At 43.9% G+C, this 27402-nt stretch overlaps 3 protein-coding genes across 4 annotated transcripts; 2 read left to right on the top strand and 1 right to left on the bottom strand.

Moving 5' to 3' along the window:
• Window positions 1-332: 332 nt before the first annotated feature.
• On the top strand, window positions 333-4107 carry LOC135543726 (uncharacterized). Its single transcript, XM_064971088.1, has 3 exons — window positions 333-384; window positions 575-3451; window positions 3971-4107. Exons 1-3 carry the CDS (start codon window positions 333-335, stop codon window positions 4105-4107), a joined length of 3066 nt encoding a protein of 1021 aa, XP_064827160.1.
• An 11433-nt stretch (window positions 4108-15540) lies between these two features.
• On the top strand, window positions 15541-18160 carry LOC135544046 (mesenteric estrogen-dependent adipogenesis protein-like). The gene is made up of 5 exons (XM_064971404.1): window positions 15541-15805; window positions 15934-16070; window positions 16616-16731; window positions 16923-17093; window positions 18112-18160. The coding sequence occupies exons 1-5, from the start codon at window positions 15609-15611 to the stop codon at window positions 18130-18132; spliced, it is 642 nt and encodes a 213-aa protein (XP_064827476.1). The 5' UTR covers window positions 15541-15608; the 3' UTR covers window positions 18133-18160.
• Window positions 18161-19713: 1553 nt separating this feature from the next.
• Window positions 19714-27374, bottom strand: LOC135544048 (arachidonate 5-lipoxygenase-activating protein-like). 2 transcript variants are annotated; one of them, XM_064971406.1, is made up of 6 exons: window positions 27241-27374; window positions 26524-26602; window positions 21816-21886; window positions 21641-21722; window positions 21329-21536; window positions 19714-20782 (listed from the first exon to the last, which is right to left on the bottom strand). In XM_064971406.1, the coding sequence occupies exons 1-5, from the start codon at window positions 27308-27310 to the stop codon at window positions 21374-21376; spliced, it is 465 nt and encodes a 154-aa protein (XP_064827478.1). In that variant the 5' UTR covers window positions 27311-27374; the 3' UTR covers window positions 19714-20782; window positions 21329-21373. The 2 variants fall into 2 exon arrangements, with proteins under 2 accessions (XP_064827478.1, XP_064827477.1); XM_064971405.1 differs by having other exon boundaries at window positions 19714-21536.
• Window positions 27375-27402: the final 28 nt, after the last annotated feature.

Raw genomic sequence — 27402 nt, forward strand, 5'->3', positions numbered from 1 at the left:
AGGGTATAAAGTAGGGTATAAAAAACATGTCAGCATCACATGTATTTCTTTAGTGCCTTTAGTGTTATTGTTTTTTCTGGGTGAATAAGATTTGTAAAATATCCTTGTGGTTGGGGGGTAATGCCTAAAGTATGGTAGGTATAAGTGGTCCCATCTCATTGGGAACAATAGCAAGGTAAGTTTATAATGAAACGTGTTTTGATGAAGTTGATCACATAGTCCTCAGTCACACAATAGTTAATAATGGGATTTTATTGATTTTTTTGTAACAAACATTATATCACCGGTGCAGAATGCAGTGTCCAGAGGGCTAACTGGCACAGCGTACACAGATGAGCAGCGACAATGGAATGCAGGGACTCGGAGGAACCTTGAGCCAAAGCGGTTAAACAGCATAACTGTCCATAAGGACAGTGACCAATATGCAGAACAGAGTCCAGAATGTCCACCCCTGCCTCCCACTCCTTCATTCCACTCACAGGAGGAATTGAATAGGAGCCTGAGACACCTGAATCTGCCTGTGGGGAGTCTGCTCTATAAGTGTGTTAGCGCTGATCCGAGCGTAACATCACAGCCAGTAGCATCCCAGGTAACATCACAGCCAGTAGCATCCCAGGTAACATCACAGCCAGTAGCATCCCAGGTAACATCACAGCCAGTAGCATCCCAGGTAACATCACAGCCAGTAGCATCCCAGGTAACATCACAGCCAGTAGCATCCCAGGTAAAATTACAGCCAGTAGCATCCCAGGTAACATCACAGCCAGTAACATCCCAGGTAATATCACAGCCAGTAGCATCCCAGGTAACATCACAGCCAGTAGCATCCCAGGTAACATCACAGCCAGTAGCATCCCAGGTAACATCACAGCCAGTAGCATCCCAGGTAACATCACAGCCAGTAACATCCCAGGTAACATCACAGCCAGTAACATCCCAGGTAACATCACAGCCAGTAGCATCCCAGGTAACATCACAGCCAGTAGCATCCCAGGTAACATCACAGCCAGTAGCATCCCAGGTAACATCACAGCCAGTAGCATCCCAGGTAACATCACAGCCAGTAGCATCCCAGGTAACATCACAGCCAGTAGCATCCCAGGTAACATCACAGCCAGTAACGTCCCAGGTAACATCACAGCCAGTAGCATCCCAGGTAACATCACAGCCAGTAGCATCCCAGGTAACATCACAGCCAGTAGCATCCCAGGTAACATCACAGCCAGTAGCATCCCAGGTAACATCACAGCCAGTAGCATCCCAGGTAACATCACAGCCAGTAGCATCCCAGGTAAAATTACAGCCAGTAGCATCCCAGGTAACATCACAGCCAGTAGCATCCCAGGTAACATCACAGCCAGTAGCATCCCAGGTAACATCACAGCCAGTAGCATCCCAGGTAACATCACAGCCAGTAGCATCCCAGGTAACATCACAGCCAGTAGCATCCCAGGTAAAATTACAGCCAGTAGCATCCCAGGTAAAATTACAGCCAGTAGCATCCCAGGTAACATCACAGCCAGTAGCATCCCAGGTAACATCACAGCCAGTAGCATCCCAGGTAACATCACAGCCAGTAGCATCCCAGGTAACATCACAGCCAGTAGCATCCCAGGTAAAATCACAGCCAGTAGCATCCCAGGTAACATCACAGCCAGTAGCATCCCAGGTAACATCACAGCCAGTAGCATCCCAGGTAAAATCACAGCCAGTAGCATCCCAGGTAACATCACAGCCAGTAGCATCCCAGGTAACATCACAGCCAGTAGCATCCCAGGTAACATCACAGCCAGTAGCATCCCAGGTAACATCACAGCCAGTAGCATCCCAGGTAACATCACAGCCAGTAGCATCCCAGGTAACATCACAGCCAGTAGCATCCCAGGTAACATCACAGCCAGTAGCATCCCAGGTAAAATTACAGCCAGTAGCATCCCAGGTAACATCACAGCCAGTAGCATCCCAGGTAAAATCACAGCCAGTAGCATCCCAGGTAACATCATAGCCAGTAACATCCCAGGTAACATCACAGCCAGTAGCATCCTAGGTAACATCATAGCCAGTAACATCCCAGGTAACATCACAGCCAGTAGCATCCCAGGTAACATCACAGCCAGTAACATCCCAGGTAACATCACAGCCAGTAGCATCCCAGGTAACATCACAGCCAGTAGCATCCCAGGTAACATCACAGCCAGTAGCATCCCAGGTAACATCACAGCCAGTAGCATCCCAGGTAACATCACAGCCAGTAGCATCCCAGGTAATATCACAGCCAGTAGCATCCCAGGTAACATCACAGCCAGTAGCATCCCAGGTAACATCACAGCCAGTAGCATCCCAGGTAACATCACAGCCAGTAACGTCCCAGGTAACATCACAGCCAGTAGCATCCCAGGTAACATCACAGCCAGTAGCATCCCAGGTAACATCACAGCCAGTAGCATCCCAGGTAACATCACAGCCAGTAGCATCCCAGGTAACATCACAGCCAGTAGCATCCCAGGTAACATCACAGCCAGTAGCATCCCAGGTAACATCACAGCCAGTAGCATCCCAGGTAACATCACAGCCAGTAGCATCCCAGGTAAAATCACAGCCAGTAGCATCCCAGGTAACATCACAGCCAGTAGCATCCCAGGTAACATCACAGCCAGTAGCATCCCAGGTAAAATCACAGCCAGTAGCATCCCAGGTAACATCACAGCCAGTAGCATCCCAGGTAACATCACAGCCAGTAGCATCCCAGGTAACATCACAGCCAGTAGCATCCCAGGTAACATCACAGCCAGTAGCATCCCAGGTAACATCACAGCCAGTAGCATCCCAGGTAACATCACAGCCAGTAGCATCCCAGGTAACATCACAGCCAGTAGCATCCCAGGTAAAATTACAGCCAGTAGCATCCCAGGTAACATCACAGCCAGTAGCATCCCAGGTAAAATCACAGCCAGTAGCATCCCAGGTAACATCATAGCCAGTAACATCCCAGGTAACATCACAGCCAGTAGCATCCCAGGTAACATCATAGCCAGTAACATCCCAGGTAACATCACAGCCAGTAGCATCCCAGGTAACATCACAGCCAGTAACATCCCAGGTAACATCACAGCCAGTAGCATCCCAGGTAACATCACAGCCAGTAGCATCCCAGGTAACATCACAGCCAGTAGCATCCCAGGTAACATCACAGCCAGTAGCATCCCAGGTAACATCACAGCCAGTAGCATCCCAGGTAACATCACAGCCAGTAGCATCCCAGGTAACATCACAGCCAGTAGCATCCCAGGTAACATCACAGCCAGTAGCATCCCAGGTAACATCACAGCCAGTAGCATCCCAGGTAACATCACAGCCAGTAGCATCCCAGGTAATATCACAGCCAGTAGCATCCCAGGTAACATCACAGCCAGTAGCATCCCAGGTAACATCACAGCCAGTAGCATCCCAGGTAAAATTGGACTGAAAGGACTATTTATTTGTGGCTGTACCATTTCAATGTATTTGAAGATAATGAGCTGATGGCCTCCCAGTGGCTGGAAGACTTGTCATGTTCTGACCTTTATTTCCTTTGTTTTGTCTTTATTTAGTATGGTCAGGGCGTGAGTTGGGGTGGGCAGTCTATGTTTGTTTTTCTATGATTTGGGTATTTCTATGTTTCGACCTGGTATGGTTCTCAATCAGAGGCAGGTGTCATTAGTTGTCTCTGATTGAGAATCATACTTAGGTAGCCTGGGTTTCACTGTGTGTTTGTGGGTGATTGTTCCTGTCTCTGCACCAGATAGGACGGTTTGGGGTTTTTCACATTTATTGTTTTTGTAGTCAGTTGTTCATGTGTACATTTACGTATTAAAAAGAACCATGGACACTTGCCACGCCGCATATTGGTCCTCTGATCCTTTTTGCCTCTCCTCTTCGGAAGAAGAGGAGGAAATCCCTTACAAGACTGTGGATACTCTGTGAACCACAGAGGCACTGTTGTCAGTGTCGAAGAGCCATGGCGATCAGCAAGCCCTGGCGGGAGTGCTGAACTCCAAGGAGCTGTTGGATATCAAGTGTCCTGTCATAGGGAAGGACTGTGATTCACTAGATGTCATCAATGGGTAAGCCTGTGATGTGAAGGTGGTGGAGGGCACACCCCAAATGCAACCACATGGGCCACGTGGCTACCACATGCAGGTGCAAACTTGTATGTTTTGCATAGGACTGAGAGAAAGTAAGGTGCTCATCTGGACTCTGTCCCACACAAGTTGTCATCCCTGTTCCCTATGATGCACAGTCCTGTGCAGAGGCTGTTCTGAGGTTGAAGGCATTCTACTCAACACACATGCTGCCATTTATTGTTGAGGAGAATCAGGCAGGCAGATTGTCACTGAGTGACAAATATATGCAGCTCTGTATAGAGTATGTAGTCAGATGTCTCTCCTGTTTGCAGTTACTATTGACATATTGTTTTGACGTCCGGATGAAAAGCCCAAAGTAAACTGCCTGTTACTCAGGCCAGGATATGCAGAAGCTAGGATATACATTTAATTGGTCGATTTGGATAGAAAACACTCTTAAGTTTCTAAAACTGTTAAAATAATGTCTGCGAGTATAACAGAATTGATATGGCACTGTTTTCAATGGCCGTCACTTTTATTATAAGTTTGAAAACCTCCCAGATTGCAGTTCCTAGGGCTTCCACTAGATGTCAACAGTCTTTAGAAAGAGTTTCAGGTTGGTTTTTGGAAAAATTAGCTAAACGTTGTAGTTTTTCTAAGTGGCTCCCATTTTGGCTGTAGTGTTTCTATGCGCGTGGAGGAAAGCGGTTTCTTTGTTATTTATCTCCGGTAATGAACATACTATTCCCCCCGTCTTAAATTGTATTGTTTATTTACGTATTAGGGTACCTAAGGTTTGATTATAAACCTTGTTTGACTTGTTTGGATAAGTTTATTGGTAACGTTTGGGTGCATTTTGAAGGAGGGAAACCAGTGGATTATTGACTGAAGCGCGCTAGCTAAACTGAGTTTTTATGGATATAAAGGACTTTATCAAACAAAAGGACTATTTGTGATGTAACTGGGACCTTTTGGAGTGCCAACAGAAGATGTTCAAAGGTAAGGCATTTATTATATCGCTATTTCTGACTTTTGTGTCGCATCTGCCTGGTTGAAAAATGTTTTTCATGGTTTTGAATGCTGGGCGCTGTCCTCAGATAATCGCATGGTGTAAAGCCTTTTTGAAATCTTACACAGCGGCTGGATTAACAAAGTTAAGCTTTATTTTGATGTATTACACTTGTATTTTCATGAATGTTAAATATTTATATTTCTGTTTGAATTTCGCGCTCTGTAATTTCACCGGATGTTGTCGAGGTGGGTCGCTTGCGGAACGCCTGCGCTAGAAAGGTTAATGCATCAACTGTCACAGTATTATAGAAATAGTTTTTATGGCTTTGTTTTTTATTCATATTCATGAGTAATGGAAAACAAATAATTAAGTCAAGTTGTTATAAAAATAATTGACATTTACTTAACGTAAATTTTTACAACTTTAATTCATATTTGGAAATCGACCTTGTAAATGGCATGTGACTAGTCAGTTCATTCATCATTTTCTTGAATGATATCACCATGCAGGTTACACAGGGCAGCACAGATTCAAAGTATTTTGTCCATTTTAGATGAGGTTGATTGGCACTGATGATTCTAAACCGTTTGAGCCTTTGAATTACGCGTTCCACATGAACCCTCACGTTAGCTATCCGTCTTGTAGATGTGGCATCCTCCTCTGACAGCGGCGCGCCTCTTTTTGTAAAGGCTGGAATTGTTCATTTGACCTTCCACTCCTGTGGCATATCACGGAATGTGAAGCCCCCGTCAGCCATGACCTCATCACCTGGACAGAGGTACTCCAGGAACCCAGAATCTGATGTTATATATTTGTCGCTAAATCTACTTCCATATGCTGAGGGGATAAACATCAGTAGACCACCAGGTGCAATTGCCACCAGGTACTTGGTCGTGTTCTGGGCGTAGTAATGGCTGAATGACCCCACTTGAATCCAGATTCTTGCACTTCTGTAAAGCAGTTTCTAAGCAGTCAATCATGCCAGTTGTTCCTGGGTAATGGTTCTTAAAACATTGTGGCATTCTAACACGGATGGTCTCCCCTGGCAACCATGGAATGTACTCCCTGAGATTCCCTTCCATCGTGTCAATCCCAATAACTAATCACTCGACAGACAATCCTCTGGGAAACACCAAACCTTTCTGCTAGGTACTGCTGCAGCAAGTTGCGCTTCAGCTTCATCAGTGTCATCGGAAGTTGGTCTGTCAGGTCTAACTGAAAGCTGCCTTTGTAGAGGGGTAGAAGATGTTCCGCCAGGGTAGGAAAGGTAGCAAGAGACAAGCCTGTATGCAGTGGACAGAGTGCTTTTTCCTCAGCGGGGTTTTGGAGAGAGGTGCTGCTGGGCACTGTGTCCCTGCCTCACAGGTAGTGGGGCTTTACGTGATCACCTGAGCTGTAGTTGTGATCACTTAGAGATGTGTCTTCCCATTGGGTTTGGGCATCCTTCTCTGAAGGCATAACCATTCCTTCTATCTGTGTTGGCCAATCCCCATTTTCAATTTGGTGAACACTTGAGCCTGTTGTCTCATCTGTTAAGAAATCAGTATGGCTCGTTAAGCCAGTCAATGGACAATTAATAACAAAACCGTACAATAAAACACCATACTGCATGGATGCTCTTATAATATTTAATAATCATAACAATTAAGTATATATAAAATGGGCATGTTTTATTGAGTTGTAGAGGAAATAAATTGTGCTATTATGAGACTGTGCTTAGATAGAAGAGGGAGACACAAAATGAGAGCAGGCAAACTGCTCAAGCCTTTTACAACATTGTTGTAAAACTGCCTCCTTGTTCATTCAATTATTATGACAGCCTCTTACTGAACAAATAATGCTTGCCATGTTGATCAATTTTAGGATTTTGTGCGGCCCTGTCAGTGTAAAACTATCAATCTCTCAACTAAAAGTTCCGCTTTCACCTCCCACCACTAGCATGCGCTAGTGTTGCAAGAATGTTGCCGGAAATAGAAACACAATTGCAACTAACTCCCCACGATCACTGTGATGTTCCAGAATAAGGCTAATAGATCCCTCAATTCCATCCAGCTGATTTCTAAACTGGTGTTTATTTTTTGTTCTTAGGGTGTGTTTGTATTGCTTCAGTGTTTCTCCATATTAAAGGTGACTATTTTTGTTGTCTGGTTTTTGATTAGATATATTTCTCAATGACCTCCTTACATTTCTTCAATCATTATCTAACCATTTTTCATTATCTATTTTGTTTCTTTATATTAGCCAAGGAGGCTAATTTGTTAAACTTTATATTTATGTTATAAACGGCCAAATGTCCCCCTTCATTGCTGTAGGAGAATGTTTTAAGGCTAAAAAGTTGAGATTTATTTTTTGGCTGCTAATTGCTTGTGGGAAGATGTCTGTACTGTTTGCAATCCGTCCATATAGGCCTGTTTTGTACCATGTAATTTATTGGACCGTGACGCTTCACGGTTGGGTTCTGCTCTTCTCAGATACACTGTGATTTGACTGTGGTCTGAGAGAGCTGTTAGTGGGCTGACTGTGAAGGCTCTGAGACTCTGGGTTGAGGTCGGTGATAAATTAGTCTCTCTTCACCCACATAAAGTGCATTCGGAAAGTATTCAGACTCCATCCCCTTTTCCACATTTTGTTACGCTACAGCCGTATACTAAAATTGATTAAATTGTTTTTTTTCCCCTCATCAATCTACACACAATACCCCATAATGACAAAGTAAAAACAGGTTTTTAAGAGACGTTTTGCAAATGTATAAAAAAATAACCTAAAATTTCATATTTACACATGTATTCAGGCTCTTTATCTCAGTACTTTGTTGAAGCAACTTTGGCAGTGATTACAGCCTCGAGTCTTCTTGGGTATGACGCTACAAGCTTGAGATGTTTGATCGGGTTCAAGTCCAGGCTCTGGCTGGGCAACTCAAGGACATTCAGAGACTTGTAAAGCCACTCCTGCGATGTATTGGCTGTGTGCTTAGGGTTGTTATCTTGTTGGAAGGTGAACCTTCGCCCCAGTCTGAGGTCCTGAGTGTTCTGGAGCAGGTTTTCATCATGGATCTCTCTATACTTTGCTCTGTTCATCTTTCCCTTGATCCTGACTAGTCTTCCAGTCCCTGCTGCTGAAAAACATCCCCACAGCATGATGCTGCCACCACCATGCTTCATCATAGGGATGGGTGCCAGGTTTCCTCCAGATGTGACACTGCATTCAGGCCAAATATTTCAATCTTGGTTTCATCAGACCAGAGAATCTTATGTCTCATAGTCTGAGTCTATGTAATGGGGTCTGAATAATTTCCAAATGCACTGTACCTCTCCCGCTCTCTCTTCACCCACGCCTCTCTTTCTCTCTTCACCCACAACTCTCTTCCTTTTCACCCACAACTCTCTTCCTTTTCACCCACAACTCTCTTCCTTTTCACCCACAACTCTCTTCCTTTTCACCCACAACTCTCTTCCTTTTCACCCACAACTCTCTTCCCTTTTCACCCACAACTCTCTTTCCTCTTTACCCAAACATCTCTCTTTCTCTTATTACCCAAACATCTCTCTTTCTCTTATTACCCAAACATCTCTCTCCCTCTCTTTTCATTCTTTTGTATTTCTCTCCTGCTATCATTCTTTCTGTAAATTATTTAGTTCAACCCCCAACCTCTTTCGTTCCCATCAATCTGTGATTATGTTTTTCTTCTACCATTCACTCATTCCTAGTCTATTTAGTTGCACCCTCCTCATCTCTCCTGTCTCTGTTCTTACCCTCCCTGTTCACTGTTCTGTTCCCAGTTCACTGTTCTGTTCACTGTTCTGTTCCCAGTTCACTGTTCTGTTCACTGTTCTGTACCCTGTTCACTGTTCTGTTCACTGTTCTGTTCACTGTTCTGCACCCTGTTCACTGTTCTGCACCCTGTTCACTGTTCTGTACCTTGTTCACTGTTCACTGTTCTGTCCCCTGTTCTGTTCCCTGTTCTGCACCCTGTTCACTTATGTTCCCAGTTCACTGTTATGCACCCTGTTCACTGTTCTGTACCTTGTTCACTGTTCACTGTTCTGTCCCCTGTTCTGTTCCCTGTTCTGCACCCTGTTCACTTATGTTCCCAGTTCACTGTTATGCACCCTGTTCACTGTTCTGTTCACTGTTCTGTACCTTGTACACTGTTATGCACCCTGTTCACTGTTCTGTTCACTGTTCTGTACCTTGTACACTGTTATGCACCCTAGTCACTGTTCTGTTCACTGTTCTGTACCTTGTACACTGTTATGCACCCTGTTCACTGTTCTGTTCACTGTTCTGTACCTTGTACACTGTTATGCACCCTGTTCACCGTTCTGCTCATTGTTCTGTTCACTGTTCTGTTCCATGTTCACTGTTCTGTCCACTGTTCACTGTTCTGTCCCCGGGTCTGTACCCTGTTCACTGTTCTATACCTTGTTCAATGTTCTGCACCCTGTTCAATGTTCTGCTCACTGTTCTGTTCACTGTTCTGTTCCATGTTCACTGTTCTGTCCTCTGTTCTGTTCACTGTTCTGTCCTCTGCTCTGTCCACTGTTCACTGTTCTGATCCATGTTCACTGTTCTGTTCACTGTTCCCTATTCAATGTTCTTTGTCTAGTGTAGACTATCGGCAACCCATATCTTTCCTGTCTCTCCCTTTTATGTGTCTTTCTGTCTGTCTTGTCTCATTCTTTGCAGTCAAACAGGCAGGCCACCACTGCAAAATAACAGTTGAGGAGTCAGAGACAGGTCAATGGGGACCTCTTCTGGCGATTTCAGTGTACTACAACAGTTTGAGGACAAATTAAAAAGGACTTGGCAGAGAAATATTGCTTCACAATATTAGATTTTTTTAAACTTATCCTCTGGGGGGGGCTCAATATAGAGTGAGAAGCGAATAGAGAATTGGGAGGGGTGGAGAGAGAAAGAAGGGGTTATGATGTCAAATCAGTTCAACCCACTTGAGCACTATTTGTACCATATATATTTTTTTTTTTACCAGGCAAGTCAGTAAAGACCAAATTCTTATTTTCAATGACAGCGGGTTAACTTCCTGTTCTGGGGCAGAACAACAGATTTGTACCTTGTCAGCTCGGGGATTTGAACTTGCAACCTTCCAGTTACTAGGCTAACGCTCTAACCACTAGGCTACGCTGGACAAGTGGGATGGACAAGTGACCCCAATCAGATTCTGTCAACACAATACACACTCTGCTCTCTCACAGAAAGAAAGAGACACACACAGATGCACACATCACACTCACCGATGCACACACACCACACGTATGCACACACAGACTTTTACACACACACCCAGATCCTTTCAGACAAAAGACTAAAGATAATGAGTGCTTTAGCAGCTCAGCCTGTGGTACATAAACTGGTTGGCTTGGTTGAACTCTCAGTAGCCCTTTACACTCGTACCTTGTATGCTGGTTGAAAATGGCAGATTTGGACACTGATAAGAGCCTAAATTGGAACACAGTGGCTGTACAGTAACATGTTAAACATGACGTCGGAGCTCAGGTTCTCTGTTGTACTGACAGCCGTTCTGAACCCGAGTACCCGCTAATCGGGTAACATTTGCAAATGTTTTGTTTGTCTGAGTGAGGGGAATTCTGTAAATTAAGAGGACACCGTGTATTTTTTTTTAAATGAGATGTTGAGGATTATAATACATACCGTTTTGATGTTATACAAGTAGTCCAAATGTGGACTTCACATTTCTATATCATAAAACTCACATGCAGTGTCAAAGTTCATCATCACTATGTTTGATGTACAATTACAAGATGACATGGTGTTATACGTTGGGCTGTCCTGAACAGAATGAGCCTGTTTGCATTGCTGTGAAAAATGTGCCGTGGACCACGCATCTGAGAGCACTCATGACTTCATTTTATGAGCACCAAAAATGACAATCTGCTTCATTGAATCATCTTGTAACATTTAGCTCGTCATGTTGGCAATAGTACAAGCATTCAGATAATGACCCACCTGACCCAGGGATTTATAATGGACCTTTTAGGATTGCGTAAACAGTAGTTGTCTAAAAGCAGGGATACAGGGCTGTTGCAAACAAAATAACTACGTGTGTTTGCTCTAGTTCCTCAACAGCATAAATAGGAGAGCTCAAAAAAGCACCTTATAGTTGAAATGACTTAGGAACTGTGAACACTTTGGAGAGGTGTGTGTCCACTTGGAGACACCAGTTAGTCCTCTCACTCAAACCCTTGTCATTTGTTTGTTGTCTTATGTTGCACCTACACCACATTTTCAAGGAATATTATTATCATGTTGCTGGATGAATGTATCCAGAGGATTTCATTATCTACAAATACGGCAAAAAGTACAGTAAATGTAAAAATGCACATAAAATCAACCGTGTAATGTTTGGATTCAGTCCTGTGTCAGGTGAACTGTTGTGTCCTCACAGCTGACTGTGAACCGGGCTAAAAAATACTTTCCATAGCTAAACCTTCATATCATAACCACTAACCTCTACACACAGCCTGGATCGTTATCGGCATTATTAGCTAGCTAACAACGTAGTCAACATTGCTACTAGAACTAACTGGTTGGTAAACCCACTACAATCATGCAGTACAGTGTAGTCAGCAAGCAGTTTAGCAGTTACACCAGCGGGCCCCGTGGCAATAAATGAATAAAACCAAAAGCTTACCTTGACTTGGAAGAGTTCCTGTGTTGGATAACCATAGCCAGCTAGCTAACATAGCATCCCTCTGTTATAGCCAGCTAGCTAACATAGCATCCCTCTGTTATAGCCAGCTAGCTAACATAGCATCCCTCTGTTATAGCCAGCTAGCTAACATAGCATCCCTCTGTTATAGCCAGCTAGCTAACATAGCATCCCTCTGTTATAGCCAGCTAGCTAACGTAGCATCCCTCTGTTATAGCCAGCTAGCTAACGTAGCATCCCTCTGTTATAGCCAGCTAGCTAACGTAGCATCCCTCTGTTATAGCCAGCTAGCTAACGTAGCATCCCTCTGTTATAGCCAGCTAGCTAACATAGCATCCTTCTGTTTGAACCGGGTGTTTGGGTCGTTCACGCTTCCTCTCTCTCCAGTCGAGGAGAGAGAGGAAGGACAGCTGTGAAAACAACTGCTGGAAAATGAGTTGGAATCACAGTAACATTTGGATGCATTTTAATAATGTAGACAATGTTAGAGCACAGGTAGAATTTGCCAAAACAAAATATCATATAAAGCCGGTTCTACGCACAACCTACACCGGTATATGCGAACTGTGCAGCCAACTGTGAAGCTAACTGTAGCGGAGCTTCCAGAAACTAGCAGGCCTGCTAGTGGTAGCGGTGGAGCCAGCACCTCCACACGTGGAGATGTATCCACTCAGTCAAGTAGGCCTGCTCCACGACCCACAGCAATGCAGTCTTCTATGGACCAGTTTATGCAAAAGTCTGTCTTTTGTCAAAACCAGCCTACATGGATATTGCATTGACTAAAACAATTGCCACCGATTTCCAGCCATTTTCGATCGTGGAGGACAGAGGTTTTAGAAATTATAGCAATAGTCTAAATCCAATGTACACAATTACAAGCAGGAAAACCCTTTCAAAATCACTTATTCCACAACTGTACGAGAGCACACAGGCTTCAGTGCGGCAAAGAGTCCAAAAAACTACTGCAGTTTGCCTTACCACTGACTGCTGGACATCAAGGGTAACCACTTCTTACATGTCAGTTACATGTCACAACATTGAAGATGGTTTGATGTCTATCTGTCTTCTGGACTGCTTTGAGTTCAGCGACAGACACACCTCAGAGAACTTGGCAGAGGAACTGTTGAGAGTGGCCAGAGAATGGCAAGTAGATGGAGAAGTGGTCTGTTGTGTTAGCGACAATGCAGCTAACATAACTAAAGTCATGAAAATGTTAAAATGGACCCATCATCCATGTCCTGCCCACACAATCAACCTGATTGTCAGAGATGCTCTGAAGGTGTGTCAAGCCCTGACCTTAGAGCTGTTTTATTTCTCTATTTGGTTAGGTCAGGGTGTGATGTGGGGTAGAGAGGGTCCCCAGTCCGGGGTCGGCGGCGAGGGTCCCCACACCAGGGGCGCCACCAAAGTGGGGTGAGCCAGAGGTGGAGCGGGGTCTAGCCACCGCGGATAGAGGCCCACCCCACATCACACCCTGACCTAACCAAATAGAGAAATAAAACGGTGATGAAGCCCACTGTGGACAAAGTGAAAGCAGCTGTGGAATACTTCCACAGGAGCACAGTAGGTGCTGAAAAAAGTCTACACAAAACTAGATGGGGATGCCTGAGCTGAGGCCTAAACAAGACTGCACTACAAGGTGGAATTCAACATTTTATATGTTGAAGCGGTTTCTTGAGTCAAAGGATGCCATCATCTCTACCCTGGCCATTGTCAATGCACCTGTTGATGCTCTGACCCAAGAGGAATGGAAGGTGGTGGAGGAAGTGTGCAGAGTCCTGGAACCCTTTGAGCAGGTCACTGTGGAGATCAGTGGAGAGAGGTACAGTACGCAGTTATTACTACATCATTATTTACTCCAGTATTATATATGTATATGAGCAGTAGATGAGAATGTAGTATCAGTAGACAAAACATGAACCTGAACTAATAAGTTACTGTTCTCTCTTTTCAGCTATGTGACAGCTTCACAAATGATACTCCTGTGTAAAGGCCCGCAGTGAATCAGACAGCCGCCAGGACACGTGACAGAATTGATGGACACCTTATGTTCGTCAACGGACAGAAAGTTCCACAGAATGGAATATAATCACGTGCTATCAGAAACCACTGCACTTGATCCCAGGTTTAAGAAGTTAGCCTTCAGTCATGCCAGAGCGATTGATGAGGCTCTTCAAAGAATAACCTCAGCAGTCAGCTGGCTGAGGCACAAGGGTAACAGGAAGAAGAGGGAGGGACAGTCCCAGCAGTCAGCTGGCTCAGGCACCAGGGTAACAGGAAGAAGAGGGAGGGACAGCCCCAGCAGTCAGCTGGCTCAGGCACCAGGTCAACAGGAAGAAGAGGGAGGGACAGCCCCAGCAGTCAGCTGGCTGAGGCACCAGGGCAACAGGAAGAAGAGGGAGGGACAGCCCCAGCAGTCAGCTGGTTGAGGCACCAGGACAACAGGAAGAAGAGGGAGGGACAGCCCCAGCAGTCAGCTGGTTGAGGCACCAGGGCAACAGGAAGAAGAGGGAGGGACAGCCCCAGCAGTCAGCTGGCTGAGGCACCAGGGCAACAGGAAGAAGAGGGAGGGACAGCCCCAGCAGTCAGCTGGCTCAGGCACCAGGGCAACAGGAAGAAGAGGGAGGGACAGCCCCAGCAGTCAGCTGGCTCAGGCACCAGGGCAACAGGAAGAAGAGGGAGGGACAGCCCCAGCAGTCAGCTGGCTCAGGCACCAGGGCAACAGGAAGAAGAGGGAGGGACAGCCCCAGCAGTCAGCTGGCTCAGGCACCAGGGCAACAGGAAGAAGAGGGATCAGACAGAGCAGAAGCACCAGCAGTAGTGCCACAAACATCTGCTGTTTGGATGCTGTTTGACGAGAGAGCAACTGGGGATGCAGCACGAAGGAATCCCTCAGCAGATGCCATAATGGAGGTCCGATCCTATTTGGAGGAGCCGCAGCAGATCCTCTGAGCTGGTGGAAGAACAAGGCCTCTGTCTCCCCCCGGCTCACTAAAGTCATGACAGGGTGTCTCTGCCGAGTGGCAGATGAACCAGTGATGGGCGTTTTTTTTCTTTCAGTGAGCAGGTTCGTTCGGCTCACCAAAAAAGAGCCGTCTCTTTTGGCTCCCAAACGGCTCTGAGAGGGTCTTCTCGAAAACGGGACAAATAATTACTGAGAGAAGAAACCGAATCAGCCGAAAGTGAGGCAGCTTGTATTTCTGAATGCAAATCTCTCATAAAAGCTAAATATGGTCAGAATTTCTGTGTGCTGCTCGTTATAACATTGCAATAAAGAAGAGAGAGAAAAGAGGGACCAGTTAATGTTTTAAGTGGGATGCTGCAGTTTTGCACATTGTTATTTATTTTTCTTTGATATGGTGCAATAGTCTATCATGTTGTTCAGATTGTATTCGTTTTGAATTGTTAGATTGATATGCACTTTGTTTATATACATTAAATGTTATACTTTAAATGCAAATGTTTAATAGCATTATTTTTCATAACAAACCAATGCATTTCTAAATACATTGTGGTTAAGGTAGAGTATGATTTAATTTAATCATTTAATTAGAATTATTTTAACACCAATCATAGTCAAAACTATCGCAAATTTTATGACTTGAAAAAATACAAAACATTTTTTTTTAAAGAGCCGTTTGGGAGCCAAAAGAGCCGGCTCTTTTTGGTGAGCTGAGCCGAACGAACCGGCTCACTGAAAAGATCCGGAACGCCCATCTGAGGATACAAGACCTATATTTCCTCATCACGTGATCTGGAATCGCAGCAGAAAAACAGACATTGCTCGAGACAGAACTCCAAAGACATGACGATCACAGACGTGTCCCGTTGTACGATGGAAGTTATAGAAGTTGAGGAATTCTTGCGGAACCCTCCGCCCGGTTTCACCGTAGAGGCTGGCTACCGATTCGTGAAAAGCGATCCTGAAAACTGCTGCGTGTTCATCGATGACTTCGAGTTATCCAGAGGAGGAAAAGTAGTCTTCCAACACTCGCAGGGAAAGTAAGGAATATGTTCATTTTAAAAGTTTGATACATTAGTCAGCCTTGAAAATATAATTAATTCAGCTGAGCATCAACTTCTTAATAACTAGCAATCGAAAATGTATCCAACAATTTATTTTCTTTCAGGAAAATCACAGTGCGCAATTTGGGAGATTACACTCGCTTCAGGAAGAACCTAACCTCAAAAAAGATCTATATACTGGCGTCTGCATGTGAAAGCAAACCTTCATCGACCGATAAGAAAGCTCCCAAAAACATAAAAGGTACAACTTTTCACTGTTCTATCTATAATGGACCTGTAGGCTGCAGCAGACACGGTGAGCTCTGCGCTGTTGTCCATGGTTTTCATAAATGACTTTCCATAACGTTACACTTTACTGCATCAAATACCAGATTGCATATGTACAGGAGTAAATGTTAGCCTGATACAGTGTCTGTGTGTTGGTGGATATCAGCAGTACATAGTTCTTAACCATGCAGTGAAACAACAACAACGTTATGTATTTTTAACCTGGGCTGGTCCTTCCATGTGGAGGTTATAATGAGTCACTCCCTGCTTCCCAAATTGTACCTTATTCCCTATATAGTACACTACTGTTGGCCAGGGCTATGGTCAATATATTGTACTATAAAGGGAATATGGTGCTATTTGGGACGTAACTGTGGTTTTTGACCGGTTGCAGGCGGTGCAGAGTGACCTTTTTAAGTGTGACTCACAGCTTAACTTAACACAGTGGACTTCACAGGACTGACTCTTTCTGATGCTCTTTCTCTCTGATTCTCTCTCCTTTTCTCCCTCCCTCCCCAGTGCTCCAGCAGTATGTGGTGTCCATTGATGGCCGTAACCCTCTGATCAAGTGGGAGATTGAGAGAGGCCTGGACAGGACTCTCTCCTCTGTGGCTGGGGAGAGCTACAGGGTCCACGTGAGTTTGTCATTTTTTTTTGTTTGTTATAAAAATAACATTTAAAGAGTGATTCTTAGATAACAAGCGTATTTCTTTACGCAGCCACCTCTCAAGATGTTGACATTGAAAATGGCGTATTCATATTTATTATATATATTTTTTAATGTAAAGTTGAACTACATTTTCCCCTCTGCTTTTTTTGTTTTCAGATTGACCTGTGTGATGCGTTGCGTGGCTGGGCAGGGGAGGGTTTCTGTCTCCTAGGCAACAGAGAGAAGGTCACACCCGTGTGGAAGGATACCTGCTTCACCTTGAAATATTACTCGGATGCCCTCTTTGACTTCCCACACTGGCTCGGCTTCAGCAAACGCCATTTCAAGGTCAAATACAATGAATGAATAAGGTCTATTTATGAATGTATCTGGAACTTTACCCTCAGCGCATTGATGTATATTCTCTACTGCGGACAGTTTACTGCTGAATAATCTGTGTTTCTCTGAATCTTACTTGTGGCCATCAAAGTGTGCGTCACAATAATATCTCTGTCCTCCTGAAGGGTGCGTCACAGTAATATCTCTGTCCTCCTGAAGGGTGCGTCACAATAATATCTCTGTCCTCCTGAAGGGTGCGTCACAATAATATCTCTGTCCTCCTGAAGTGTGCACTTGTTCACAACTTCCCACCAATCTAAAAGCATTGAGGTATGGTGGACACTCCCACTCCTCCGCAATATTTATTATACCGGTCATTTTCTTTCAAATCAGTGAAGGGAATAGATCCACTCTGGGAGGAAGGAGGTGATTGGGCCATAGCTAGGGTGTCCACTCTGGGAGGAAGGAGGTGATTGGGCCATAGCTAGGGTGTCCACTCTGGGAGGAAGGAGGTGATTGGGCCATAGCTAGGGTGTCCACTCTGGGAGGAAGGAGATGATTGGGCCATAGCTAGGGTGTCCACTCTGGGAGGAAGGAGGTGATTGGGCCATAGCTAGGGTGTCCACTCTGGGAGGAAGGAGATGATTGGGCCATAGCTAGGGTGTCCACTCTGGGAGGAAGGAGATGATTGGGCCATAGCTAGGGTGTCCACTCTGGGAGGAAGGAGATGATTGGGCCATAGCTAGGGTGTCCACTCTGGGAGGAAGGAGCTGATTGGGCCATAGCTAGGGTGTCCACTCTGGGAGGAAGGAGATGATTGGGCCATAGCTAGGGTGTCCACTCTGGGAGGAAGGAGATGATTGGGCCATAGCTAGGGTGTCCACCCTGGGAGGAAGGAGGTGATTGGGCCATAGCTAGGGTGTCCACCCTGGGAGGAAGGAGGTGATTGGGCCATAGCTAGGGTGTCCACCCTGGGAGGAAGTAAAACCAATACATCTTTATTTACTTTGTGATTTCTTCCCTGTAGATCTCCTACCATGGAAGATGAGACCTTAGCAAGAATCAATAATTACTATTTGATGGGCAAGAAGACTGGACAGGCCAAATATGATCTATTATATTGACAAGGTAGCCGAGTGACCACTCTAACAATGGAAATGCATGTCCTCAATGCTTGAATGCAACTGAGGTCAGGTGGGACCATACTAGCCAATGAGAGGGCAGATATGTGTGTGGACAACAGGCACAACCAAGTCATTTTTCGCAAAGCTGTCGGAATGCCACCTGCATCCACTTATATCAGCACATTTGAAACAAAAATTACTAACTTCTATTGAAATCAAATTAGCCCCATGTATTTCTACACTCATAGACCTCCATACAAAAAGGGTCTTATCTCACACGGACATATTTAGGGCGGTAAAATCCTCTCGCTTCGCCTCTTCCAAGGCCCATGTTTCAGTGGACAGCGACACCTGTCAGTTGAAGTGAGAAGCTGGGATGACCCGCTGCCTGCTATGTAGGATTCCACCACTGGGAGGAGCTGTTTATCAGTAGACTGGATCATCTCGTTTAGTGTAAGACATGGATGGTCAGTTTAATGCTGCTGCTTTGGGTTGAGTATTTAACCCTCGGCTGCACTGTTATGTCAATGGGAAGATGGAGTAAGCCAGTCGGCAAGAAACTATTGAAAGAACAGCCCAAAAGACTTTACAATAAGTTGTTTTATCAAGTTCATATATACAGCGCCTTCAGAAAGTATCCCCACCCCTTGACTTTTTCTACATTTTCTTGTGTTACAGCCTGAATTTAAAATTGATTATATTGAGTTTTTGTTTTTGTTACTGACCTACACACAATACCCCATAACGACAAAGTGGAAGGATGTTTTTAGATAATAAAAAAAAATATTCTAATTTAATAAAAAAAATAGTTTTAAGTATTCAACCTCTTATGGCAAGTCTAAATAAGTTCAGAAGTAAACAATTCACATACGTTTACATGGACTCACTGTACAATGATAGTGTTTAACATTACTTTTGATTGACTACCTCATCTCTGTACCCAACACACAAGTATCTGTAATGTCCCTCAGTTGAGCAGTGAATTTTAAAAAGAATAATGGGCAAATGTTGCACAGTCCAGGTGTAGAAAACTCTTAGACGTACCCAGAAAGACAGCTGTAATCGCTGCCAAAGTTGCTTCTACAAAGTATTGACTCGGGAGTATTTCTGTATTTACTTTTCAATAAATTTGGAAAACATTTGTAAAAACAGGTTTTCACTTCATTATTATGGGGTATTGTGTGTATCTGGGTGAGAAGGGAAAAAAATCTAATCCATTTTGAATTCAGGCTGTAACACAAAACGTGGAATAAGTTGAGGTATGAATACATTCTGAAGGCTCTTTACTTTGTCAGAAAACATTTTAAAATTGTGTATGGCGACATGATTTCTAGAACATCAGGCGACATGATTTCTAGGACATTTGAATGTAGATGTTGAGATGTATGCTCTTCAGATGAAGGGTCACCTTGGACTGACTTTAGAAACTGTTAAAATGACATTTAGAGGGATAGCTGTGGCATATCAACATATGTTATACATTTTCAATAGAATTCAATACTATGTAGCTTTTTAAGTTTTTATTTCCCAGACAATAAAAAAAAATAAAGAATATAAAACATGAAATGATTGAGCACAGAAGTGGATAATTGCACCACATTGAATCACCCATCACATCACCACACTTGCTACCCTTGTACTGTGCAAATACACACCTGCACAGACACAAAACAGACTCTATAGTCACTTTCAGTAGTACCTCAACACAGACACAAAACAGACTTTATAGTCACTTTCCGTAGTACCTCAACACAGACACTAAACAGACTCTATAGTCACTTTCAGTAGTACCTCAACACAGACACAAAACAGACTCTATAGTCACTTTCAGTAGTACCTCAACACAGACACTAAACAGACTCTATAGTCACTTTCAGTAGTACCTCAACACAGACACTAAACAGACTTTATAGTCACTTTCCATAGTACCTCAACACAGACACACAACAGACTTTATAGTCACTTTCAGTAGTACCTCAACACAGACACTAAACAGACTCTATAGTCACTTTCAGTAGTACCTCAACACAGACACTAAACAGACTCTATAGTCACTTTCAGTAGTACCTCAACACAGACACTAAACAGACTCTATAGTCACTTTCAGTAGTACCTCAACACAGACACTAAACAGACTCTATAGTCACTTTCCGTAGTACCTCAACACAGACACTAAACAGACTCTATAGTCACTTTCCGTAGTACCTCAACACAGACACTAAACAGACTTCATAGTCACTTTCAGTAGTACCTCAACACAGACACTAAACAGACTCTATAGTCACTTTCCGTAGTACCTCAACACAGACACACAAACAGACTTTATAGTCACTTTCCGTAGTACCACAACACAGACACTAAACAGACTCTATAGTCACTTTCAGTAGTACCTCAACACAGACACTAAACAGACTCTATAGTCACTTTCAGTAGTACCTCAACACAGACACTAAACAGACTTCATAGTCACTTTCAGTAGTACCTCAACACAGACACTAAACAGACTCTATAGTCACTTTCAGTAGTACCTCAACACAGACACTAAACAGACTCTATAGTCACTTTCCATAGTACCTCAACACAGACACTAAACAGACTCTATAGTCACTTTCAGTAGTACCTCAACATAGACACAAAACAGACTCTATAGTCACTTTCAGTAGTACCTCAACACAGACACTAAACAGACTCTATAGTCACTTTCCGTAGTACCTCAACACAGACACACAACAGACTTTAGTCACTTTCAGTAGTACCTCAACACAGACACACAACAGACTCTATAGTCACTTTCAGTAGTACCTCAACACAGACACTAAACAGACTCTATAGTCACTTTCCGTAGTACCTCAACACAGACACACAACAGACTTTAGTCACTTTCAGTAGTACCTCAACACAGACACACAACAGACTCTATAGTCACTTTCCGTAGTACCTCAACACAGACACTAAACAGACTCTATAGTCACTTTCCGTAGTACCTCAACACAGACACTAAACAGACTCTATAGTCACTTTCAGTAGTACCTCAACACAGACACTAAACAGACTTTATAGTCACTTTCAGTAGTACCTCAACATAGACACAAAACAGACTCTAGTCACTTTCCGTAGTACCTCAACACAGACACACAAACATAAGACTATAGTCACTGCCGTAGTTCAGGGAATGAGGAGTAGAGCAGAGGCTGCGTTGGTGATTGTTTCCATGGTGTCTTTATAGTCGTTGCCGAGGTAACGCACCAGCAGGAAGTTGAAGATACCGACAATGCACATCAGGATGAGGAAGGCCAGGACGCGTTTCCCAAACAGGAACCCTGGAGTGCTGTCAGACAGAAACACAGTTGATTAGTCACACACACATACAAAACAGCAGTCAATCAGTTACAAATACATACTTTACACACACACACACACACACACTCTCACCTCTGAGATGTCTGACCCATGTACCCAACAAAGTACTTCTGTCTGGCCACCAGGTAGATGATCCCTGCGAAGGCAGCAGGAGCTGAACACACCAAGATCACAGACAGTGTTAGCTCGATGAAAAGAGAGACTAGGGAATGTTACGTGAAGGTACAGTATATGTGTGATGATTTACCTTGGTTAAGGCAGAGCCCAGCACACCACATCACTGCTAGGAAGGTAGCATAGGAATCCATACAGTTACGACTGTGGAGACAGACCAGAGAAACACATGATGATAAACCCCAGTTAGGCCTAGATTCAATCAGATCAAGGGTTATCCGGCGCTAGGAGACACATGCATAGCAGTGTGTTTTGGCGATGTCGGAGGTGTCACTACAGTCCCTTGCGGTGTGTGTGTGTGTGTGTGCGATGCGTGTAAATGCTGGTGTTCAAATCCAGGCTGTATCACTATCTGGCCATGATTGGGAGTCCCATAGAGCGGCGCACAATTGGCAGAACGTTGGCCGGGGTAGGTCGTCATTGTAAATAAGTAACTGAGTAACTTCTTAACTGAGTTGCCAAGTTATTTAAAGGTTAAAAAGTAATAATCCACACTTGCCCTACTTGTGTTAGAAGTTCAGATCGAGAAAGTGTAGGCTATACATAAATAATTACGCTCCAACTGAAAAATCATTAAATTAAATAATGATTTCTAGCATCTTAATGGAGGTGTAGATTACAGTTTAAATGGGATTTCTGTTGATGTGACTCAGCATAGCCAATGGCAATGCCCGCTTTAGGTATAATTTACGTTTTAGTCCTTTAGCAGAGGCTCTTAACCAGATAATAGTTATATTTAAGACAGGAGTCAACCCAACATTCTGACATGTTATTAACAAATAAATACATGATTACACCCCTCACTTCCCCCAGACAACCCCACCCCCAAATGTGTGTGCATGCCCGTGCGGTGTGTGTGTGTGTGCGATGCGTGGAAATGCTGGTGTTGCAAATACCCCAATCTACCCAACCGAGTCCACACGGAAGCCACTTGTGGCTTCGACAGCTCTACCTAAGTTCCACCGCTATGTGGATGTTGGCTAATGCAGATCTGATTGAAATAGAGCCCTTGGGTTTAGACAGTTTGATGCTGAAATGACAGTGAATACAAACACACACTGAGACTCGACTCGTATGGAGTGTTAGGCTTCTAATCCATACAGTGGAAACTCAGCATTACAGCGCGAATGTTCTTGCTTTAGCGGAGACTGCGTTCACGGCAAAAGCTGCATATTTCGGCTCAATCGGAAATGGCTATTGAAGTTCTATAGCGGAAGCTGTAACGCTTCAAGAATGAATAGAGCCCTGAGTCACGAGAGCCATCGCAAGTGTTCTGTGGTCAGTAAAATACTCTGTAGTATGCAGTCAGTAAAGTAACAATGATGAAATGGGTTGACAACATCCTCAGCCCTGCTCTCTCACTAGGAAGGAGAAGTGATTGGAGGGAGGGCTGTTGCAATAAAAACACCACCTCTTCCTGAAAATACAAAAATATGGTTCCTGTGTGACAGCGCAGCCACACAGCAACTTCCTGAACTTTGTTTTTTATTGCGAAATGTTTCACTTTGTGTGTGTGTGTGTGTGTGCGTGCGTGCGCGTGTGTGTGTGTTTCTTCACACGCGATGTCAGCCTAACCACCTTAACTTAGTCCTCTCTACAGAGAAGTTGTATTAGTCATATGTACGAGATATGCATGATAGACATCGTCCAATGAAATGCTTGCAGCCAGGTTATTTCTGGACAATGCAACAAGGTGAGGAGCAGAGAAAGGGTGTGGGTCCACTGCTTCCTTTTTTAATACAGGAAGTACATCATCGCAACAACGATGGCCTCCAATGAAACAACAGTCCTGATCCTCTGTTCCTTCATGTCTTTATCTACGTTATTCTTTTTTTGACCAGAATATTTGAAAGAAAGGAAGCCACTTCATACTATTGAGATGCACCCTGTGGGCCGATTTCCTGGTCTGAGATTAAGCCAAGTCCTGGAGTACAAAACACTTACAATGGGGCTGTTTCCATTGAGTGTGCCTTTTAGTCCAGGACGAGGTTTAACATCTGTACAGGAACCCATTAGAGTCTAACCTCCCCTACAGACCCAGGGCAGATCCACACAGTAAGCAGAGTCTAACCTCCCCTACAGACCCAGGGCAGATCCACACAGTAAGCAGAGTCTAACCTCCCCTACAGACCCAGGGCAGATCCACACAGTAAGCAGAGTCTAACCTCCCCTACAGACCCAGGGCAGTTCCACACAGTAAGCAGAGTCTAACCTCCCTAAAGACCCAGGGCAGTTCCACACAGTAAGCAGAGTCTAACCTCCCCTACAGACCCAGGGCAGTTCCACACAGTAAGCAGAGTCTAACCTCCCCTACAGACCCAGGGCAGATCCACACAGTAAGCAGAGTCTAACCTCCCCTACAGACCCAGGGCAGTTCCACACAGTAAGCAGAGTCTAACCTCCCCTACAGACCCAGGGCAGATCCACACAGTAAGCAGAGTCTAACCTCCCCTACAGACCCAGGGCAGATCCACACAGTAAGCAGAGTCTAACCTCCCCTACAGACCCAGGGCAGTTCCACACAGTAAGCAGAGTCTAACCTCCCCTACAGACCCAGGGCAGATCCACACAGTAAGTAGAGTCTAACCTCCCCTACAAACCCAGGGCAGTTCCACACAGTAAGCAGAGTCTAACCTCCCCTACAGACCCAGGGCAGATCCACACAGTAAGCAGAGTCTAACCTCCCCTACAGACCCAGGGCAGATCCACACAGTAAGCAGTCTAACCTCCCCTATTCCCTACACCCTATTCCCTATATATTACACTACTGTATGGGCCCTGGTCAACAGTTACGCACTATAAATAGAAAATAGGGTGCTATAACCTGGTCTGGTTGGAGTTTGAGGAAACTCCATGTGATGGTTAGTAATGTTAAGAGAGATGGAAATCACATGTAAAAGGTGACCAGATGGAAGAGAGAGAGGAGACATGGGATATGCAAAACCCTTCTCCCATTGGCAACACAACTAATGTGTAAAGAAACACACGCAGTATTGTGTGGGTTACAGCGTGGCTATTATTAGGTTATGGCTTGATACACGGGGATAGTAGCATTTATGTAAATGAAATAAGCAGTAAAGAAATGATAAGCAGCTGGATCAACAGTTAAACACAGTTCAAATGGTCCTTGTTTGGGTTATGTGTAACGGTTTTCCTCCTCTTCTGAGGAGGAGAAGGAAGGATCGGACCAATATGCAGCGTGGTGAGGGTTCGTCAATTTAATCAATAGCACTGAACACTAAAAATACAAAGTAACAAAAAGAACAACCAAAAAAGTTCCGTCTGGTTAACTACATACAAAGACAGAAAACAACTACCCACAAATCATAGTGGGAAAACAGGCTGCCAAAGTATGGTTCTCAATCAGAGACAACGACAAACAGCTGCCTCTGATTGGGAACCATACCAGGCCAAACACAGAAATACACAAATATAGAACAACACATAGAATACCCACCCCAGCTCACGCCCTGACCAAACTAAAATAGAGACATAGAAAAGCAACTAAGGTCCGGACGTGACATTATGGGCTTAGTTCACATTCTGAATACACAGGGAAAGAATGTAATTGTACATTGTGTGTGTGTGTGTGTGTGTGTGTGTTTTATATTTATTTATTTTATTTAATCTTTATTTAACCAGGTAGGCCAGTTGAGAACAAGTTCTCATTTACAACTGCGACCTGGCCAAGATAAAGCAAAGCAGTGCGACAAAAACAACAACACAGAGTTACACATAAACAAACGTTTAGTCAATAACACAAAAGATAAGAAAAATATATGTACAGTGTGTGCAAATGTAGAAGATTAGGGAGGTAGATAATAAATAGGCACTAGAGGTGAAAATAATTACAATTTATAATTAATACTGGAGTGATAGATCTACAGATGATGATGTGCAGGTAGAGATACTGGGGTGCAAAAGAGCAAGAGGGTAAGTAATAATATGGGGATGAGGTAGTTGGGTGGGCTATTTACAGATTGGCTGTGTGCAGGTACAGTGATCGGTAAGCTGCTCAGACAGCTAATGCTTAAAGTTAGAGAGGGAGATATAAGACTCCAGCTTCAGAGATTTTTGCAATTCGTTCCAGTCATTGGCAGCAGAGAACTGGAAGGAAAGGCGGCCAAAGGAAGTGTTGGCTTTGGAGATGACCTGCTGGAGAGTGTGCTACGGGTGGGTGTTGCTATGGTGAACAGTGAGCTGAGATAAGGCGGGGCTTTACCTAGCAAAGACTTATAGATTACCTGGAGCCAGTGGGTTTGGCGACGGATATGTAGTGAAGGCCAGCCAACGAGAGCATACAGGTCGTAGTGGTGGGTAGTATATGGGGCTTTGGTGACAAAACGGATGGCACTGTGATAGACGACATCCAGTTTGCTGAGTAGAGTGTTGGGGGCTATTTTGTAAATGACATCGCCGAAGTCAAGGATCAGTAGGATGGTCAGTTTTACGAGGGTATGTTTGGCGGCATGAGTGAAGGAGGCTTTGTTGCGAAATATAAAGCCGATTCTAGATTTAATTTTGGATTGGAGATGCTTAATGTGAGTCTGGAAGGAGAGTTTACAGTCTAACCAGACACCTAGGTATTTGTAGTTGTCCACACATTCTTGGTCAGAACCGTCCAGAGCAGTGATGCTAGTCGGGCGGGAGGGTGCAGGCAGCAAACGGTTGAAGAGCATGCACTTAGTTTAACTGGCATTTAAAAGCAATATTTTTATTCCAGGGTTAGGTTTAATGTGTGTCTGGGAAAAATGGTGTGCGTGTGTGTGAAAGTTACTTACTTGGCGCAGGACACTCTCTCAAAAGCAGTTTTGTTGTTGTGCTCTTTACCCTCCCTCTCTACCTTTGTTGCAAAGAAACCTGGAAATAACACGACAGATACAACACCAACAGTTCAGAAATGTATTTTATCGTCGATCAGAGAAGTGAAGAAAAAGACTTGGTTATCAAGTGATATACAGTCATTTAAAAGTAAGGCATAGTATTCAATTCAAAGCATCAACTGAGAGGTTAAATGATAAATACATTTTACAGTATGAAAAACAAAGAACACCACTACTAATGTCTGTAATAAATCACATCGTAAGCTACTTTTCACCATTTATAAAGATATTATTTATTCCAATGGGACTTCCTGGTTCAAACAAAAAATATATTACATTTATAGCCTCTTACCTGAGATAGGGCCGGTTTCCCAAACGCAGATTAAGCCTAGTCCTGGACTAAAAAATCGCCATTGAAAGTGGTTTTTACACCAGGATTAGGTTTAATGTGTGTCTGGGGAAAAGACCCTTAAAGTTAAATTATTCTCTCGCTGACAATGACAATGCAAGTAACTTCGCCACAGTTGTCTTTTTGGCCTCCTTTCTATACATATATTATTCATGTAAATGAGACATCCTAGTTTAAATCAAATAAAAAATGTAGTCAAACATTAAAAAAATAAAAAAAATAATCATAACCTAAATAATGTATATAAAGTGTATTAATTATCTTACCATTCTGTAGGACGCTAATGAGAGTGACGATGACCAAGAGAAAGATGTGTTCCACCACTATGGACAACATGACGACTCAGAACGGAGGGACAGATAGAACAGAGGGAGGACAGGCTTATTGAATATAAGGATAGAGGAGGAGGGACAACAGTTATATCTCTC

The sequence above is a fragment of the Oncorhynchus masou genome, chromosome 8 (genome assembly GCF_036934945.1).
Source record: "Oncorhynchus masou masou isolate Uvic2021 chromosome 8, UVic_Omas_1.1, whole genome shotgun sequence".
NCBI lineage: Eukaryota > Metazoa > Chordata > Actinopteri > Salmoniformes > Salmonidae > Oncorhynchus > Oncorhynchus masou.

Bases quoted from the DNA above. Each gene is read 5' to 3' on its own strand.
- LOC135543726 (XM_064971088.1), top strand. From the start codon at position 333: ATGAGCAGCGACAATGGAATGCAGGGACTCGGAGGAACCTTGAGCCAA. The intron at 385-574 runs GTTAAACAGCAT...GTAACATCACAG, and splicing joins AGGAACCTTGAGCCAAAGCG to CCAGTAGCATCCCAGGTAAC. The intron at 3,452-3,970 runs GTAAAATTGGAC...TGTGAACCACAG, and splicing joins CACAGCCAGTAGCATCCCAG to AGGCACTGTTGTCAGTGTCG.
- LOC135544046 (XM_064971404.1), top strand. From the start codon at position 15,609: ATGACGATCACAGACGTGTCCCGTTGTACGATGGAAGTTATAGAAGTT. The intron at 16,071-16,615 runs GTACAACTTTTC...CTCCCTCCCCAG, and splicing joins AGCTCCCAAAAACATAAAAG to TGCTCCAGCAGTATGTGGTG. The intron at 16,732-16,922 runs GTGAGTTTGTCA...TTTTGTTTTCAG, and splicing joins GGGAGAGCTACAGGGTCCAC to ATTGACCTGTGTGATGCGTT.
- LOC135544048 (XM_064971406.1), bottom strand. From the start codon at position 27,310: ATGTTGTCCATAGTGGTGGAACACATCTTTCTCTTGGTCATCGTCACT. The intron at 21,887-26,523 runs GTAAGTAACTTT...CTGTCTCCACAG, and splicing joins GAGAGAGTGTCCTGCGCCAA to TCGTAACTGTATGGATTCCT. The intron at 21,723-21,815 runs GTAAATCATCAC...TGGTGTGTTCAG, and splicing joins TGGGCTCTGCCTTAACCAAG to CTCCTGCTGCCTTCGCAGGG.